Source organism: Coenobita brevimanus, chromosome 102, assembly GCF_032717465.1.
Source record: "Coenobita brevimanus isolate Jiangsu-jjx chromosome 102, ASM3271746v2, whole genome shotgun sequence".
Taxonomy (NCBI): domain Eukaryota; kingdom Metazoa; phylum Arthropoda; class Malacostraca; order Decapoda; family Coenobitidae; genus Coenobita; species Coenobita brevimanus.
The window spans coordinates 36232542-36249952 of NC_137055.1; the positions used below are offsets into that span (position 1 = coordinate 36232542).

The 17411-nt window shown below is 40.3% G+C and overlaps 1 protein-coding gene and 1 non-coding gene across 5 annotated transcripts in view; one reads left to right on the forward strand and one right to left on the reverse strand.

Annotated features, from left to right (window-relative positions):
- pum (pumilio) overlaps positions 1-17411 on the forward strand; it is a 494630-nt gene that overhangs the window by 452875 nt on the left and 24344 nt on the right. For all 4 annotated transcript variants that reach the window (XM_080284657.1, XM_080284659.1, XM_080284658.1 and 1 more), the window contains 3 exons: positions 2835-3043; positions 6216-6386; positions 8110-8206. In XM_080284657.1, coding sequence (XP_080140783.1) covers positions 2835-3043; positions 6216-6386; positions 8110-8206 — 477 coding nt within the window. The remainder of the gene's footprint in view (positions 1-2834; positions 3044-6215; positions 6387-8109; positions 8207-17411) is intronic.
- On the reverse strand, positions 13826-13944 carry LOC145415483 (5S ribosomal RNA). Its single transcript, XR_013900084.1, has one exon. It is a non-coding gene; the product is annotated as a 5S ribosomal RNA (ribosomal RNA).

Consider the following 17411-nt stretch of genomic DNA (forward strand, 5'->3'; position numbering starts at 1 on the left):
GGATTTGGAGAAAGCATATGACAGGGTGGATAGACAAGGATTGTGGAAAGTGTTAAGAATATATGGAGTAGATGGGAAGTTGTTGAATGCTGTGAAGAGTATGTACGATGGTGCGAAGGCTGCAGTGCGTGTGGATGGTGAACTAAGTGAATTTTTCTCTTTGAAAGTTGGTTTGAAACAGGGATGTGTCATGTCTCCATGGTTGTTCAATCTGTACATGGATGGGGTAATAAAAGAGGTACAAGGTAGGGTAGTGGATGTTGGAGTGGCCGTGGTGAGAGAGGATAGTGTTTGGAAACTCCCTGTACTGTTGTTTGCAGATGATACTGTGTTGTTGAGTGAAGACGAAGGGGAGCTGCAAGGCTTGGTGGATGAGTTTGAGAGAGTGTGTAAGAAACGGAACCTAAAGGTGAATGTAGGGAAGAGTAAAGTGATGGTCATTGAGAGAGGTGAAGTTAGTGAATGTACAGTGAGGTTAGATGGTGAGGAATTGGAAAATGTGAGTACGTTTAAGTATTTGGGTAGTGTGATGAGTAAGGATGGAGGTTTGGAGGGTGAAGTGCTTGAAAGGGTACAGCAGGGAAGAAAGGTTGCTGGTTCCTTGAAAGCAGTGATAAGAAACAGGGAAGTGAGCATGGAAGTGAAAAAGTTACTACATGACAGTATTGTGATACCAACTCTAACGTACGGAAGTGAAGCTTGGACATTGTTGGAAGGACACAAGTCAAGAGTGAGAGCAGTGGAAATGAGTTATTTAAGAGGAGCCTGTGGAGTCACGTGGAGAGACAGGCTGACGAATGAGGATATAAAGGAGCGCTGTGGTGTGGATGTGGATGTGATAGGAAGCGTTATGAGGAACACACTGAGGTGGTTTGGCCATGTGGAGAGGATGGAGGGTGAAAGACTGACGAAGAGAGTGTATGTGAGTGAGGTGGAGGGGGGAAGAGGGAGGGGGAGGCCGAGGATGAGATGGAGGGATGGGGTGGAGAGGTATATGAGAGAGGGGGGGGTGAGTGGGAGCAGGGCAGTGAAATGGCGGGGGACAGGGCGACTTGGAGGCGATTTGTTTGTGGCCACCCCAAACGGGATTGAGACGTCTGGCAATAGATAGATAGATAGACAATGTAATTCAGCACTTTAAACTTTTTCCCTCCTAAAACAGTGGCGGAAAAAGGAAAATTGCAATGTAATTCAGCACTTTAAACTTTTTCCCTCCTAAAAGTTTTGTGTCGTTTCATTATGCCTCATTCAGCGTGCTTACATAATTGACCCGCAAATTAATCTTGGGCATCATGCAGTGGTTTTGCCGTGTAGAATTTTAATCAGAGTGTAATTAATGTAATCTGGCTGTCCTGCTTTTGTGCTTATGGCCAGTCTCCTGCTTCTTCCCCCCTGACTTTCTTCCGTTCCTCTCATTACAGTATTACCTAAGTCGATTATGGTTTTTTTTTTTTTTTTTTTTTTTTTTTTTTTTTTTTTTATATACTCTTACTTTTTCCAGGGCAGGTTTTTGCCATATTCCCTTCGATTTTGTTATGAAAGCTAGCCAAGAATGACTATCCTCATGAATGTGTTATGGAGATACTGATGATCAGTATTCAGTGCTGTGAAAACATAATAGCACATATCAGTCAAGATAATACTGTACGTATATTCTGTATTTTTAAATGTAAGAGATTAGGTTATAGGTCTGTGTTGTGAACCGCATCATTACAAGGTTAATGAAGGTTATAACTAACACTTTCCACTTTGAGAAGTATCTTAAGTTTAAATTAAGTGTATGAAGGTAGCAAGAATGAAATATAAAACAACTATTTTAATGATATTAAGGTCCCCTGTACATAATATGTTTTGTGAATATTATTTTCCCTTTTTGCACTGAAATACTTTTTTTATTGATTTAACCTAGGATTAAGGTTGTAGTATGAGAGCAATACTGCCATAATTGTTTATTGTCCATTACATAATGTTTTCAGTTTAATGGTTCATTATTTCAGAGAACCATTGACAGTGAGGCCTGTAATAGTGAGAGAATGGTTATAATTTTAAAAACATTGAGCAAGCAGTTTACCTTTATTGCACTCTCTGCCTCAGCACTGTATGTATACTTTTTTATCATATGCTGTCAATATATATTTCAGTATACACATTTCTTGTGAGATATGTTCCAGAGTATCACAACTTTTCCCAAACAGCTGCTAGTCTGAATTTGGAGAAACTTTCATGTTAGTTTTGTAGGAAACAGTCAAACTTTAATAGACTATCTATCTATCTATTGCCAGACGCCACAATCCCGTAAGGGGTGACCATTTGACTTTGAGTTATTTATTTTATGGGGAGGGGCACTAATCCTCCACCAACCCACTTGTTGACACGTAGGGAGCACGTATGGTTTTAATAGACAGTACAGTAATTCTGGTGTTACTAACCAGATGACAGTAATCTCCCAGTGCAGTGGTGTGATAGAACATTTGTGTAAATGTAGAAGAATGAACTGACTGGGTTCATGTCACAGGTCTGATAGCAGTGTGAGAGTATTTGTATTCTTTATATTATGGAATGATGAACTGGTAATACCATTTATGTTACGTGTACAGTAGCAGAGATAGAAACTGTTTAATACATTCAGAATAATGAGCTGACAGTATTGTTTATGCTGGAAATCTGATAGCAGAGAGAACACTTTCTTATTGTATCCTATATCAATAGCTTGGGAACAAGAGGCCAGGGTGATGACAGTGCTGTTGATACATTCATAGGTGGGTAAAATGGTCAGAATGATGACAATAATGATATATAGAGCATTTAACTGACAGTAGTGTATACTGCTACAGGTCCGACAGCAGTGATCCCCCAGTACTATGGTGTGCATTGGGGTGTGTACCCTGCCAACATTATCCAGCAGCAGGGTCCTGGGGGGCAGCCTCGCCGACCTATTTCCCCCTCCCAGGCCACTGAGGTCACCAGTCAGAGCAACGGCAACCTGGCGGCATCGGCGGCGGCGGCTGCTGGCAACATGCAGGGACCCCTCTCTCAGTACCAGGTATCTTTGAGCTGTTTTAACATGTTAAGTTGTGGATGGTATTGTTACGCTACTTCCCTTATGATAAATAGCAAAACAGGGACCCCTTTCTCAGTACCAGGTATATTGAAGCTGTTTTAATGTGTAAAATTGCAGACAGTAATATTGGTTCATTTCTTTATGGTAGATTATGAGACAGGGTCCCCTGTCTGTTTTAATGTGCAGTTGTGGATTGTAATATCACTCCACTTCCTTATGATAAGTAACAAGACATTGAGCAGTGACATTCCAAACCCAGTGATGTGATATTTGGAGTCCAGCCAATCTTTCAATATATTATGGTAAAACAATATTTTGTTCTGGATCTGTACAGGAAGTCTCTATTATATTTAGGTAATGTGTTTGGAATCATGTAATTGCAGAGAGAACACACAAGAAGCAGATTTGAAATGAGGACATACTGCTGTCAAATACAAAAGTCCATTTGTCTTTCCTGTCTTTGTTTGCTGGATTAATAGATGCATGAATTAGACATAGTGGACGAAGGTGTAGAATTACCCACAGATGGATGATAATATACACCTTTGTCCATTAAGTCACATTCAAGTGTGTATGAATCTAGTGGTGGAAGAGAGGCAGGAGTGGCAAACAGATTTTTATTTGATTGTACAGACTGAGAAATAGACATCTTTCTAAAGTTTGACAAATCCAGCCATCCATCATCCAATCCTACGTTGCCCCATAAGGAGTGTAGGAGCCTAGGGCTAGGTGAGTTGATCCTGACATTTAAGATGAGAGTGACCAGCCTCACTCATCCCTGAGTGGCATTACATGAGCAATAAACCCCAACCACTCTTTGGATATAAACCTTCACCGGCTCAATCCGATTGGAGCGTCGCAGCTACCCAAATACATAGTGGAAAAATTGAACCATTTGAAACACACACCATTAGTGATAGGATTTTCATTGTATTTTTGTCAGTTTTCAGTTTTCTTCTGATGGAATTGGGGAGATAGTTGTTTCTTTTACTGTACGTATACACTGTACAGTAAGGCACCACATTTTGCAGCATCCAGATTGTACAATAAGGGACCAGGTTTCATAGCATCTAAATTGTACAGTAAGGCACCAGGTTTCGCAGCATTCAGATTGTACAGTAAGGCACCAGGTTTCGCAGCATCCTGATTGTATAGTAAGGCACCAGGTTTCGCAGCATCCGGATTGGTGAAATCGCACTTTGGCGGCAGCCATCAAATATTCCCACGATTGCACATTCACGATTTAAAAACGTGGTTTTGCGCCCTCCAGCAGCACAAGATTCTGATTCTCGCCATGGCAGCGCCAGTATTAACACTCAATTTCAACCTGTTTCCCATACATGTTCAGTTTGTCCACAAGTTGAGTGTCATACTCCTGCGTCCTTGATTAGTAATTGACAGAAATTGCCATCTTGTGCTTCTTGTGGAGCCAGAGGTGGACTGGGCAATAGTGGCAATGGTGCAAGAAGACGTGAATGTGGAACAGGAGGCGGTGAAGGGAAGGCCAAGTGTGACTTCCATAAGGGGGTGAAAGAACTCAAGTATGATAAATTAAAAAATAAAATTGTGGTGGAAATGGGGACTGGTTCTTGTAACACTGTTACCCTCTGGATACCCTCGGATATCCCCTAGCATCGAGTCCATTAAGCCCCTTACCCCAATCCTTCTGATGAGTGTTATGTTTGAACAGAGAGAGTATGTGTTACACGTGTAAGTAATATTGCTAATACGTACTGCGTTTAAGTGTATTTATGATGTTTTTATTTTTATTGTTAATGTTGCTTTATGATTTAATGCATTAATAGAAACGTTTCAGATAGCTTTAGGATGTATGTAAAGTAGGAAATACGCTGGAGGGGTGAGTTTTCTTATGGGCCCGGTCCCTGTTAGCTTACTTCCCATAAGGTCTATGTCCCAACTTTGGCGGCACTTTTCACGTTCTCTATTAGGCGTGAGAGCTGGTGCCTTACTGTACCATTTTTTCCGTAACTTGACCCAGATTTTCTTCCCTTTGATGTGTGGTAGGGAGGCACTCACCATCCACTCATTCGATGTAGTGCTGCTTTGGGTTTCTGCCCTTTCCTCTCTTCCATCCGTTTCTGTCTTTCTCTCCTTCATACTTTCCTCATCTTTCTGCCCTCAGGGGACTTTACACTTCCTCTTCATTCTTTCTTTCCTTCACTATTTCCTCATCCTTCTGCCTATGGGTGACTCTGCTCTGAGTGACAATCCAGTGGTTTCCAGTACACCAGGAAACCATTTACTATGCTAAGTGGTAACCATAGGACCAAATCATGGTGCCTGGTGGTTTAGTGTGTAATTAAGGTGCTCCAGTCCATTTGAGCCTGTATAGGTTTATATCCAAGGGGTGGTTGAGGTTTTTTGCTAGTGTAATACCACTCAGGGATGAGTGAGGCTGGTCACTCAAAACGTCAGGACCAACTTACCTAGGCCGGGGCCCCTATGCTCCTCATGGGGTGATATAGGATTGGATGATGGATGGATAGATGCAGCTTTTTTCAAGTATGGACTGTACGTAGATTAGTGGCAGAAAAAGACAATGCAATGGCTCTGCATTGTTTCCATATCACCACATTGTAACCAACATCAAAATCTTATGTTAATCTGTTGATAAAACTCAGCATTCAAGATGGAGAGATAACAGTTTTTGGCCAGGTTAGAGTGAAAAGAGCACACACACACACACACACACACACACACACACACACACACACACACACACGCACACGCACACACACGCGCACACACACACACACACACACACACACACACACACACACACACACACACACACACACACACAGTGGTGCAGTAGTAACGTTCTCGCTTGCCATCTGGTGGACGAGAGTTCGCGCCTCGCTCAGGTCGCGAAAAGTTTCACTGATGAAGTGGGTGGTTACTGTCCCCCTTGAGCAAGGGTGTGTGTGTGTGTGTGTGTGTGTGAAGGTCACAGCCTTGCCCTTAGATCATACTATATGAGCTCTCAACTCTCTTCCGGGAGGGTAAAAAGCTGACGATCATGACCATCAAGTGATAATGACCGACCCGGTGAATTACACACACAGACACACACACACTCTTTGATCTGTACTGCAAATACCCAAAAACCCATACGCACTTGTCTGATCCACAGCAGGTGATCCCGGCTTATTATGACCAGAATGGCACAGTGGTGATGGGCAACCTGCGAGGCGTGGGGAATGGGGCCCCAGTCAGGCTGGTGTCCCCTGCCCCAGTCCTCATCAATGGGGCCAATGGGGCTCAGGCGGCTGCTGCGAATAACATGCGGCTTTTAAGCAACCAGGTAAGTAAGAATAAAACTAAAGTGAGAGAGAGTGAAGAAGGCTGAAAATGGACAAATTTTTTAGGATAGCAGTTATGAATATAGTAAAAATTGTAATATGGTAAAACAGCTAAAAATCATATAATGCTTAAGGCCGTAAAAGAAAGTTATAATTGGTAAAAAACAGCCAAATATTGTAAAACTAGTGAAAGTAAATGATAGTTAAGTAGTCAGTAGCTCGCAATTTTCATATATCATTTAGGAAGATATGCAGTCTAAATTACGTGTCACTTCTGTACTGTGTTGACAAATAATGTTGAATTATATGTTTGTTTATTCTGTATATTTAGCTTCACACACATGAAGGAAGTTAGTAGTAGTAGTTGTTAGCCCTGGGTTCATATGAAATGTTAATCTGGTGGACTGCAAGATGAAGTTAACATTCTCTGGCAGTGCATCATCCTCGTGTGGGGGGGTGGAGAGGAAATAAAGGGAGTTTGCATAGCCAGGCATACCCACCGCCCTGTTGTATCAGTACCACCATGAGAAGGTGCCTCCAGAAGAGGATGTTCACTTTTCTCTGCAGAAGCTTAAAATCAACTGCCTTTATAGCAAGTTGTGATATTAGTTAACCAGTTACCAATCAAGTGAGACATGAAGTGGAGATAGAATAATGATGGCATAATGTAATGGTGATGAAGGTTCATCATCATCATCCGGACCTCCCTTCCCACCTAAGGGCAGGGTGAGGAATAGCAATGTCCAGACAGCCCAAATTTGCCCAAATTCAATGGGGCATGCTTCCATTCGCTCACCATTAAAGCCCCTGGAATCCTGGCTCTGTCTGATACGCCAAAAACATTCACCACATTCTGTAGCTTCGCATAAACGTATCCAGTAGAGTCAGTCCAGACGCTGTCATGTAAAAAAGGGGTGCCAAATCCCTGATCATGCACTTCTCCTGTCAATATTCATCCAGCCAGCTCGATAACTTGTCAGTCCCCTAGCCTCACCGGCTTCCAAACCTCTCTTCCTCACACATTCATCCACTGATCATGCACTTCTCCTGTCAATATTCATCCAGCCAGCTCGATATCTTGTCAGTCCCCTAGCCTCACCGGCTTCCAAACCTCTCTTCCTCACACATTCATCCACTATATTCCTCCACCTTTTCCTTGGCCTACCTCGCCTCCTCCCTCCTTCAGGTTCGTTCAGATATACCTTTTTTCACCACTCTATTGTTATCCATTATTCTGTCCACATGACCATGCCATCTTAGTACACTCTCTTCTATTCTGGTGTTCACAGAATTCATCACTCCACATCTTTCACAGATTATATTATTTCGTATCCTATCCACTGTCTGTACCTCACATACATTCCTCAGCAGTCCCACCTCCACTGCTCTCACCCTTGACTTTTCATTTTCATGCCACACCAGTGGCAGTGATGAAGGTTACCATTAGGTTATTTGTTTTTACTCTATTACCAATCTATTTCATTTCATCCAATATCAGTTCATTGAGGCTGAAAGTGATGGTAGAGTGATATTAATAATAAGCTGTGGTGTTTAAGATTGACATGAGATGCAATGGGTGACAGCTGTCACATGAGACTAGAAATGCTTATAGATGATGATGGTGATGGATACAATGATGATGATAATGATGATGGTTATTGAAGATATAAGATGATTATGATAGAAATGGTAAGGATGATGATGATGATGATCATCCATTTTCAGGCTCCTCAGATAGGGACTCCACCTGCGTCCCTCTACAACAACAGCCAGACGCCAAGCCTGAACAACAACCAAACCTTCACGGGCAGCACCCTGGCTGGTAGGTCATGTTCACACTAACATCAACACACTCTCATAGCTCTTTCAGTCTGGGAAGCCTTTCATTAGCCCAGTGATATTGTTTGATGATAGCAACAACAGTTTATAAAGGAGTCTTCATGGTGCTGTGTTTCATTGAAATAAATTACTTTTTCCCACATATTGAAGTTAATGGAAAATTATCACAGCAGAACTTCATTAATTTGGCATGACTGGAACCCTGGCATAGGTGAAATTATAGCTTTGTCCAAATATCCATTATGCAGAGTCCCTCTCCTTTAACTTTTCTTAGTTACCAGATATATAGAGTATGCCGCTGCAGTCACAGACACATTTACTTCGCTACATATTTTGTATAAGAGGAATTAATGTATTTTAAAGCTAAATATTATATTTTTAATGACATCAGATTTGTGTAAGTACTTACAGTGCACTATTTCTGTGTACACTACTTGAGGAGAGTACATTCTGTCAGAACACCTTCATCAGTTTCTTCATTTTCCACGTCAGGCTTTTATTCTGTACACACACACACACACACACACACACACACACACACACACACACACAGAGTAAGACCTCACTATAACGAACTAAATGGGGCCCAAACCATTCCAAAAAATGTGAAATTCCGATAAAAGCGACATCTGGACATCCCCCTGCTAATCTGGACTTTTTCCGATATATCAGATATTAGTCCGGATTGCATGAACAGTTTTTAAACTGGTTTGACTACCATTGTGGTACTGTACTGTCTTATAACTTCACTACATTAACCAAATGGTATAATGTATACAGTAATACTGTACTGTACACTGATAAACATGTCGTTTATTTACCTTATTGTGGTGAACATAGCTGAAGTGGTCGGGCAGTCTGGACTGCTTCTGGCTTTATCGGACTTTTTCCTGTAAACAGGAATTTAGTCCGGTAGCTCCTCGAGTCTGATAAAAGCAAATTCCGGTCTATTGAAGTCCTTTATATCACGGTTTTACTGTATATATATCTATCTATTTATATACCTAGGCTGCTTCCCCCAAGGAAAGGGAGGTAGCCGAGACAGGACGACTCACTCTCCATTTACTCATCCATTCAAACACATTCATTCGCATCTTAGCCCCAAAGGGGAGAACAGACAGATATATATATATATATATATATATATATATATATATAATCCCCGTATTATCCGGACGCCCACTTTCCGGACACCCCACTTACCAGACATTGTGGGCCTAGACCTTCGGAACCCAAAAATGGCCCAAAAAAGAAAAAAATCCCCCCAAAATCCAAATTTTTTCCCACCCGTAATTTGATATTGCTGCGCGGCGCCGAACAGCTGTTTACACCACGGCTCCTTTACCCCTTCCTTCCTCCCCCCTCCCCCCTCCCCTGTCAGGGTTGCCATTTGGTATTTTTCACTACCAAATGTGGGCCAATTTGGTAATGAAAAATTCGTTTGGAAATGAATCAGAATACAGTAATGCAATACCAAACGGATTTTTCACATGTATGAGGATACACAGGATGGAGATGGTGGATTGTTTGCTCTCTCTGATTAATCTGCTAGCCTACATAGCGTGAAAATAATCAACATGCTGTTAATTATAAGGAGAGTGATTACATGTATTTCCACTTGTATATATAATTAGTGAAGAATAAATGCTAGCTTGACGAATTTGGTAATGAAAAGTTAAATTTGGTAATGAAAATTGAGGAGGTTGGTAATGTGGCTGTTCCAATCTGGCAACTCTGTTTCCCCGTCATCAACAGTTACTGCCTAACTTCAATGGTGAGTAGATGCATATCGAAATGGAAGCCACACATGCTCTTTTTTTTGTGAATAAACAGTGAGTAAACTGCAATTCCTCACCACTAGACCACACGGGAATTTACAGTGTTGTGCAGTGTTAAGAAATTATAATTTAGAGTGCAAAGGATTAACTGTGGAGTGCAAATTGGCAGTTGAAACTGGCATGGTGCAGTTAAGAACAATGTGCAGTGTTAATTATAAATCACAGTGCAAAGAATTAAGTGCAGCACAATGCTGGATTACTGTACATGCTTCAAGAGTATTTTCACCACTGCCAAAGCCTTAGAGAAGGTGGCCACAGATGTACTGTAAGTGCCCTGGCTGAGGTGCAGTCACTTCTGATTCCTTTTTCTTTGGTTCCTTTTCATTTATTTCATGCTTTATGTCCATTATTGGTGTGTATAGGGACTTAAATAGGTTGAAATAGGTGCTGTGCACGTCCAGTAGGGAGTTATTTAGGTGGCTTTCAAAGTTAGGCTGGGATAGGGTCCTTAAGTACCAGTCCAGGAGGCAGGGGCCCACTTTCCGGACATGCCTTTGGCTCTATTACGTCGGATAGTAGAGGGATTACTGTATATATATGTACAGTGGTTTCTCGTTTTTCGCTCCTTGGATGTTCCGCCCAAACCACGCGAAATGTGAAACATCGAAGTGTGAAGTTAAGAATCAGTGGGAAAAATAGAGGAGCGTTGCGGTGGAACATGTACCTTCCCTATCAGAAAGCACCATAACGCCAGCAGAAAGAACTATAACATGAAACAAGCCCTACCCAAAATTAAATGAGTGTTTACTAGTGCTAAAACATCATAACACGATAAACATGTACTGTACCTGAAAAGACATCAAAACTGTTATAAAGAGTTGCAACACCAAAAATCCTTGCCAGAAATGAAGTGAAGACTGGCTTGAGTCGCAAGTGAAGATGTGTTTACTGTTGAGGGTGGATAGGCTGGTTCCCCTGCTGAGCATTTGTCAGGAGATCATTGCTTTTCAAATACATAGTGATTGCACCATAACGCCAACAGAAAGAACTATAACATGAAACAAGCCCTACCCAAAATTAAATTAGTGTTTACTAGTGCTAAAACATCATAACACGATAAACATGTACTGTACCTGAAAAGACATCAAAACTGTTATAAAGAGCTGCAACACCAAAAATCCTTGCCAGAAATGATGTGAAGACTGGCTTGAGTCGCAAGTGAAGGTGTGTTTACTGTTGAGGGTGGATAGGCTGGTTCCCCTGCTGAGCATTTGTCAGGAGATCATTGCTTTTCAAATACATAGTGATCTTGTCCTTTAGTATCTTCTCGAATATCTTTATCATGTGGGAAGTGAGGACCACAACTCCCGATGTCATTAATCAAGAAAAACTGCCACTTTTCACCAGATTGTTTAATTTTCGACATCAAAGTCTGTAAACTAAACCACGGTAATTTTGTGTGCCCTCTTTGTCACTAAAAGGAAGGGAGAAATTATAACACCATTAATTTACTCACTGGTACAAGGAAGAGAGGCTGTAATGTCAAATAGAATCAAAAACTGGTGGGCTGAATCTACCATCTCAGTCGTGGGACGGTTATTATTCTTTCCTTCCTTAAATATCGATAAGCTTTATTTTGCAGCCATTTCATGTATCTGTCCATCAGAACAAACATAAATAGTGTTATGACAAACATGTAACGATTCTTCACTAAAATCTTCAGATGGCAATATTACAAATGACCCATGTGGGAAAGCAGATATCTTTGCTAGTACCTTTGCAAGAAACTCTACCATAGATGATACCAGCCAGAATGTCTCAGTACTGGAACTTGATTCTCCCGAAATTGCCCCACTTAAAATACAGACAAGATACGTAAAATCCATCCTAGACAATTTACCTACCAACAAAGCTTCAGGCCCAGATGGAATTCCGCCAATTGTTTTGAAAAAGTGTTCCCCTGAACTTGCCTCTGTCCTAGCTAAATTATTCAGACTATGCATACGTACTTCTTTATTCCCAAATTCATGGAAAGAAGCCAATATCCACCCTGTTCCGAAGCAAGGAAGTTCGTCTGACCCCTCCAATTACAGACCAATAGCTGTCACATCTTCTCTTGGTAAGGTATTTGAAACTTTAATTAATAAGCATATTGTTAAACATCTTGAATCCAACAACTTAATTAGTGATAGACAATACGGTTTTCGCCACGAAAGATCCACCATTGACATACTCAATCTCTTAACTCATACCATCCATCAATCAATTGATCTTTTTGGAGAAACTCATGCAGTAGCTCTTGATATCTCTAAAGCTTTCGACAGAGTATGGCACCGTTCCCTGCTGTCCAAACTCCCTTGCTATGGACTAACGTCTTTTGTTCCTTTGATTTCTAATTATCTTAGTGACAGGAAAATAAGAGTAAAAGTAGATGATGTATATTCCAATTTCCACTCAATTAACGCCGGCGTGCCGCAGGGATCAGTTCTGGCGCCAACTCTATTTCTGGTTCATATTAATGATCTCTTATCTGTCACTCACAATCCCATTCACTCATACACAGATGACTCAACACTACATAGTTCATTCGCACTCAGACATCCATTTACAAAGTCTAATATCTCTACCTCTCAACTGAGTACAGCCATCTCCATAAATCAAGATCTATCTACAATCAGTGAATGGGGACAAAACAACCTTGTCTCTTTTAATGCTAGTAAAACTAAATATATACGGTTTACTAATAGACAGATATTGCCAGATTCGTACATTACCTTCAGTGCTACTAATATTCCCATCTCCAAAAGTATTGAAATTCTTGGTGTCTCACTTAACAGTGCTCTCAGCTGGACCTCTCATGTCAGATCACTTGCTAAAACCGCCTCAAAGAAACTTGGATTATTGTACAGAGTCCATAACTTCTTCGCCAATGAGCAGTTAGCTATAATTTATAAGAGTCATGTGCGCTCTCAGCTTGAATACTGCTCACCCTTGTGGAATGGTTGTGGAGAGGTTACATTAAGACAACTAGACAAAATTCAGAATAAAGCCATTAGAATCATTAACAACCCTGCCATTACATATAAACTACCTCCCCTGCAAGTAAGAAGGAATGTTGCCTCCCTTGCATTATTTTACAGATATTTTTTTGGCAAATGCTCAGACGAAGTTGCGTCCATGGTGCCACCTCTCCTTGCCTTCCCTCGTGCTATGCGGGCATCTGGTAGCGCTCATGACTGGAATGTCACTCAACCATATTGCAGAACTTCTGCCTATCAGAATTCTTTCATTCCCCGAACTGCATCTCTCTGGAACTCGCTTCCCCAGAGTTGTTTTCCTTCAAATTTCAACCCACAACTGTTCAAGTCTAACTGTTACAGATATTTTATGAACAGAGGACACCAGTAATCTGGTGTATGGATTATTTTTTTTTACCCAATTGTTTTTCCTTCCTCCGTTCTGTTATTTATAAAAAAAAAAAAAAAGAGAGAGAGAGAGAAATAATAGCATGACACGGCTGATGATCGTACGTACGGTACGTTACGATCACAATAACAAACTTACCTGTGTCTACTTCCCCTGTGACCTTTTTTCATTGTTCATCTACAACTTATTTATCAGTGAAATATAACAAGGCTTGAGTCGTATTGTTGCGAATGTTGTGGCTGTTTTGCAGAAGAAATAACAATCAGAGAATAGTAGGTCACACTATTCATTCATTGCCTGACGCCATGTATCCCAAACGGGGTGGCCAACGGCTTAGAGTTAATTGTTTTATAGGGAGGGGCACTAATCCTCCACCAACCCCACTTGACACGTAGGGATGCCAACAGCATCTGGTGTTCCCAGGCGGTCACCCATCCAAGTACTAACCAGACCCAACGTTGCTTAACTTCGCTGATCAGACGGGAAGCGGTGTACTCAACGTGCTATGGCCGTTGGCACACAATAATCCAGTGTGATGTAATGCAAGTGATTCACGAAAAATTTTGTCTTAAAATTCAGCTACAGCTGTATCCATGGAGATGAGTCATTATGTTTATTCAGTAGATTAGTGGTTATGTATTAAATGGCCAAGGGACTTGGCAAGGTTAGATTGTGAAAACGATTCACAATGAATGCTGTTCTAATATTTAGCTCTAGCTGTGCCACTTGGTAACCATTCTTTGTCGCAGTCATTCACTGCAGTAGAGTACATGTATAACAGGGAAACCTCCTTAAGGTGTACTGTACGGGGAACCGTCCATGTTTTGATAGGGAAATGCAGGACACGTTGAGGGTACTGTATATTATGCAGGCAATTATTGATGAATTTTTCCAAACTCTAGCTATAGCTGTGCCTCACGGTAATAATCTGGTAACATATTCATACGGCAAATTAGAATACATGTGTAGAATAACAGGAAACAACAAGAAAGTGTATCTAAAGAGTATCGTCCATAACCTAACCAAACCAGTCTTTGATGGGGAAATGACCAGCCAAGGTCATGCAAGTGATCCACGATTGTCCTAAATTCAGTTATGTCCGTGTTCCATGGTAATAATTCTTTGCCATAATCATGTAGACATTTAAGTATATGAAGAAAATTACCGGGAAACATCTTGCAAGCATGAAGAATGGGGAACCGACCATAATCTTACCTAATCTAACCAGTTTTGACGGGAAAACGACCGACTGAAAGACTCGTCGATGTGAAGTCTTGAAGGGATTCCTAACGAATTTTGTCATTATATTCGGCACTAGCTGTGCCACTTGGTAACCATTATTTATCATATGCATTCAGTAAAGCACATACATACAAAACACCAGGAAAACATTTTAAAACATACATCACAAGGAGCTGTCTAGGTTTTGACAAGGAAACGACTACAGACGACATAAATCAAAAGGGCCAACGACGTAACATGGATGACGGAAAGTACTACCAAGAAATTCAAATTTCACTCTGCACTTGACACACAAAATATTGTAGTACTGTACCTCCTGTTTGTAAGATTAGTAACAAAATTCTTGATTGGTCATGCACTGTGTCTGAAATAATTCAATGTTTTATTCACAAGGATTTTTGCTATGCACTGCTTTTCATCAAGATTTCCGCAACTTAGGAGTCTCGTACTTTACTTTGCTGAGCGTAGCGCTAAGCAGTTTCGATGGTAGCACTTAAGTAGTCCACTCAGTAGAGTACTCCAGCCTGGGACTTGAGTAGAAGTCAAATTTAAATACAGTAACGGACTTCAATAGACCGGAATTCGCTTTTATCGGACTCGAGGACCTACTGGACTAAATTCCTATATACAGGAAAAAGTCCATTAAAGCCAGAAGCAGTCCGGACTGCCTAAACACTTCAGCGATGTTCACCACAATAAGGTAAATAAAATACATGTTTGTCAGTGTACAGTACAGTATTATTATATGTATTATACCATTTGATTAACCCTTACGGGATTATGGCATCTGGCAATAGATAGATAGATAATGTAGTGAAGTTATAACACAGTACAGTACCTTAATGGTAGTCAAAACAGTTTAAAAACCATTCATGTGATCCAGGAAAATGTCCGATATATCGGGAAAACTCCGGATTAGTAGGGGGAAGTCTGGATGTCGCTTTTATCGGAATTTTGAATTTTTCGGAATGGTTTGGGCCCCAATTAGTCCGTTATAGTGAGGTCTTACTGTACTTAATAATTTCGTAGGTACGGGCCCTAGACTGAGTGTTGGTACGCATTGTCTGCTGAGTTTTGGCTGCCGGCTGGGAGCAGCGAAATGTAGGGAAATCCGCGAAGTACGAGACAACTTGGAAACATTTTTCTTGCGCGAAAAACGAGGCATCGAAGTAAAATGCGTTGAAAACCGAGGAACCATTGTATATATTTACATATATACACGTACATATACATATACATCTTGATAGGGTACAGTCTCATAAATGAAACCCATCTGTAAAATCTTTTTTCTTTAAAAGCATTTAGTACTGTGCTTCTTTATACTTGGTTTTTATTTATTTATTTATTGCTCTACCATTTTCAGCATATCATATTAGTAATTTTCTATATTTAAGCTGATGTTATAATTTTTTTCAGTAGAGTACATTATTTTGTTTCAGTAAGCAGTTACCCAAATTAGGAAAAAATATTAGGTGCCAAATTAATGAGGTTTTGGCATACAGTATGTAGTTATAGTTCATTCAGCAAATTCAAAAAGCTTTCATCATAGTAATCTAAGTAAATGGGTTAATGGAAACTGTCCCAAATTCATTTACTATAAGATGTCTCCCCAAAGCTGGATAAAATTGTCATGCAGAATTAAAAGACTTTATCATACTGAAAAAACTGATAACTCTGCTCACTTCATCTTGTTTGGTTGGTTGGTGTGCTGTCTAACCACACACAACATACTGTATATTAACCCCTTTGGTCCACTGACATTTTTTCATTTGATTCTTGCTATTTCCAGATAATATTTTCAGCTTAGGAGAAAATTTTCAAACTGAAGGTCTTTAGATCCAACCTTCTCTTCTCTACTTAGGTGTTTTCCCAAGCTGAATAAAAATGGTTTGAGAAAGCAAGAATGAAATAAAAAATAAATCCTTGGATTAAAGGAGTTGATCATGGTTTGTCTTGTATGGCAATGCTGTAATTTTCAGTGAGTAATAACAAAACCACAAGTCAAAAGATGTTATAGATATGTCATCATAAAACTCTTTTGCCTTGTGAGAATCATGATAATACTAATAAAAAAAATTTGTTTAATTTTAACCAAGTTACTGGCCAGTTTATCAGAACATACAAGTTACGGATGCCAAAGGAAGTAAAAGTATGACATTTTGCTGTATAAAGATGTAATAAAGGTTACTAAACCTCAAGACATTGCAAACATCAGCAGCAGCAGCTTTGTTAAAATAATGCAGTTAGTGAAAAAAAAAAAAATGTAAAAATTGTCACAGAGTGAAAACCAATAGAAAATAACTTAAAAATTGCTTTATTGGCAGCCATGCTTCATAGCTGGATGATTCATACACAGTTGGAGGAATTTTCATCTGTCCCCACATTTTGAACAGGTGTTTGCTGAAGAGGCGATAGGAAAGTGGATTGTATACTCTGTTTTCACTTAGTCTTGGATGCTTGCAGCTGAGTGCAACTTTTCACTTGTGAAACAGCATTCAGACATACAGTGCTTCAGGTCCATTACTGAGGAGTTAAAAATGCAAACATACTCTGTTAAATGACCTTGTAAAGAAATGTCAGCCACAGTAAATGAAGAAGATGTTAATGCATTAACAGTTCGATAATGAAGCATCTTTGAATGAAGGCTAATTAATTTACATTCAGAATGGATGGGGAAGTGGTTTGTTGAACTGGCCAGTATACTCTTGCATGCCTTGTATCAACCTGAGTGTTGTTACTAAT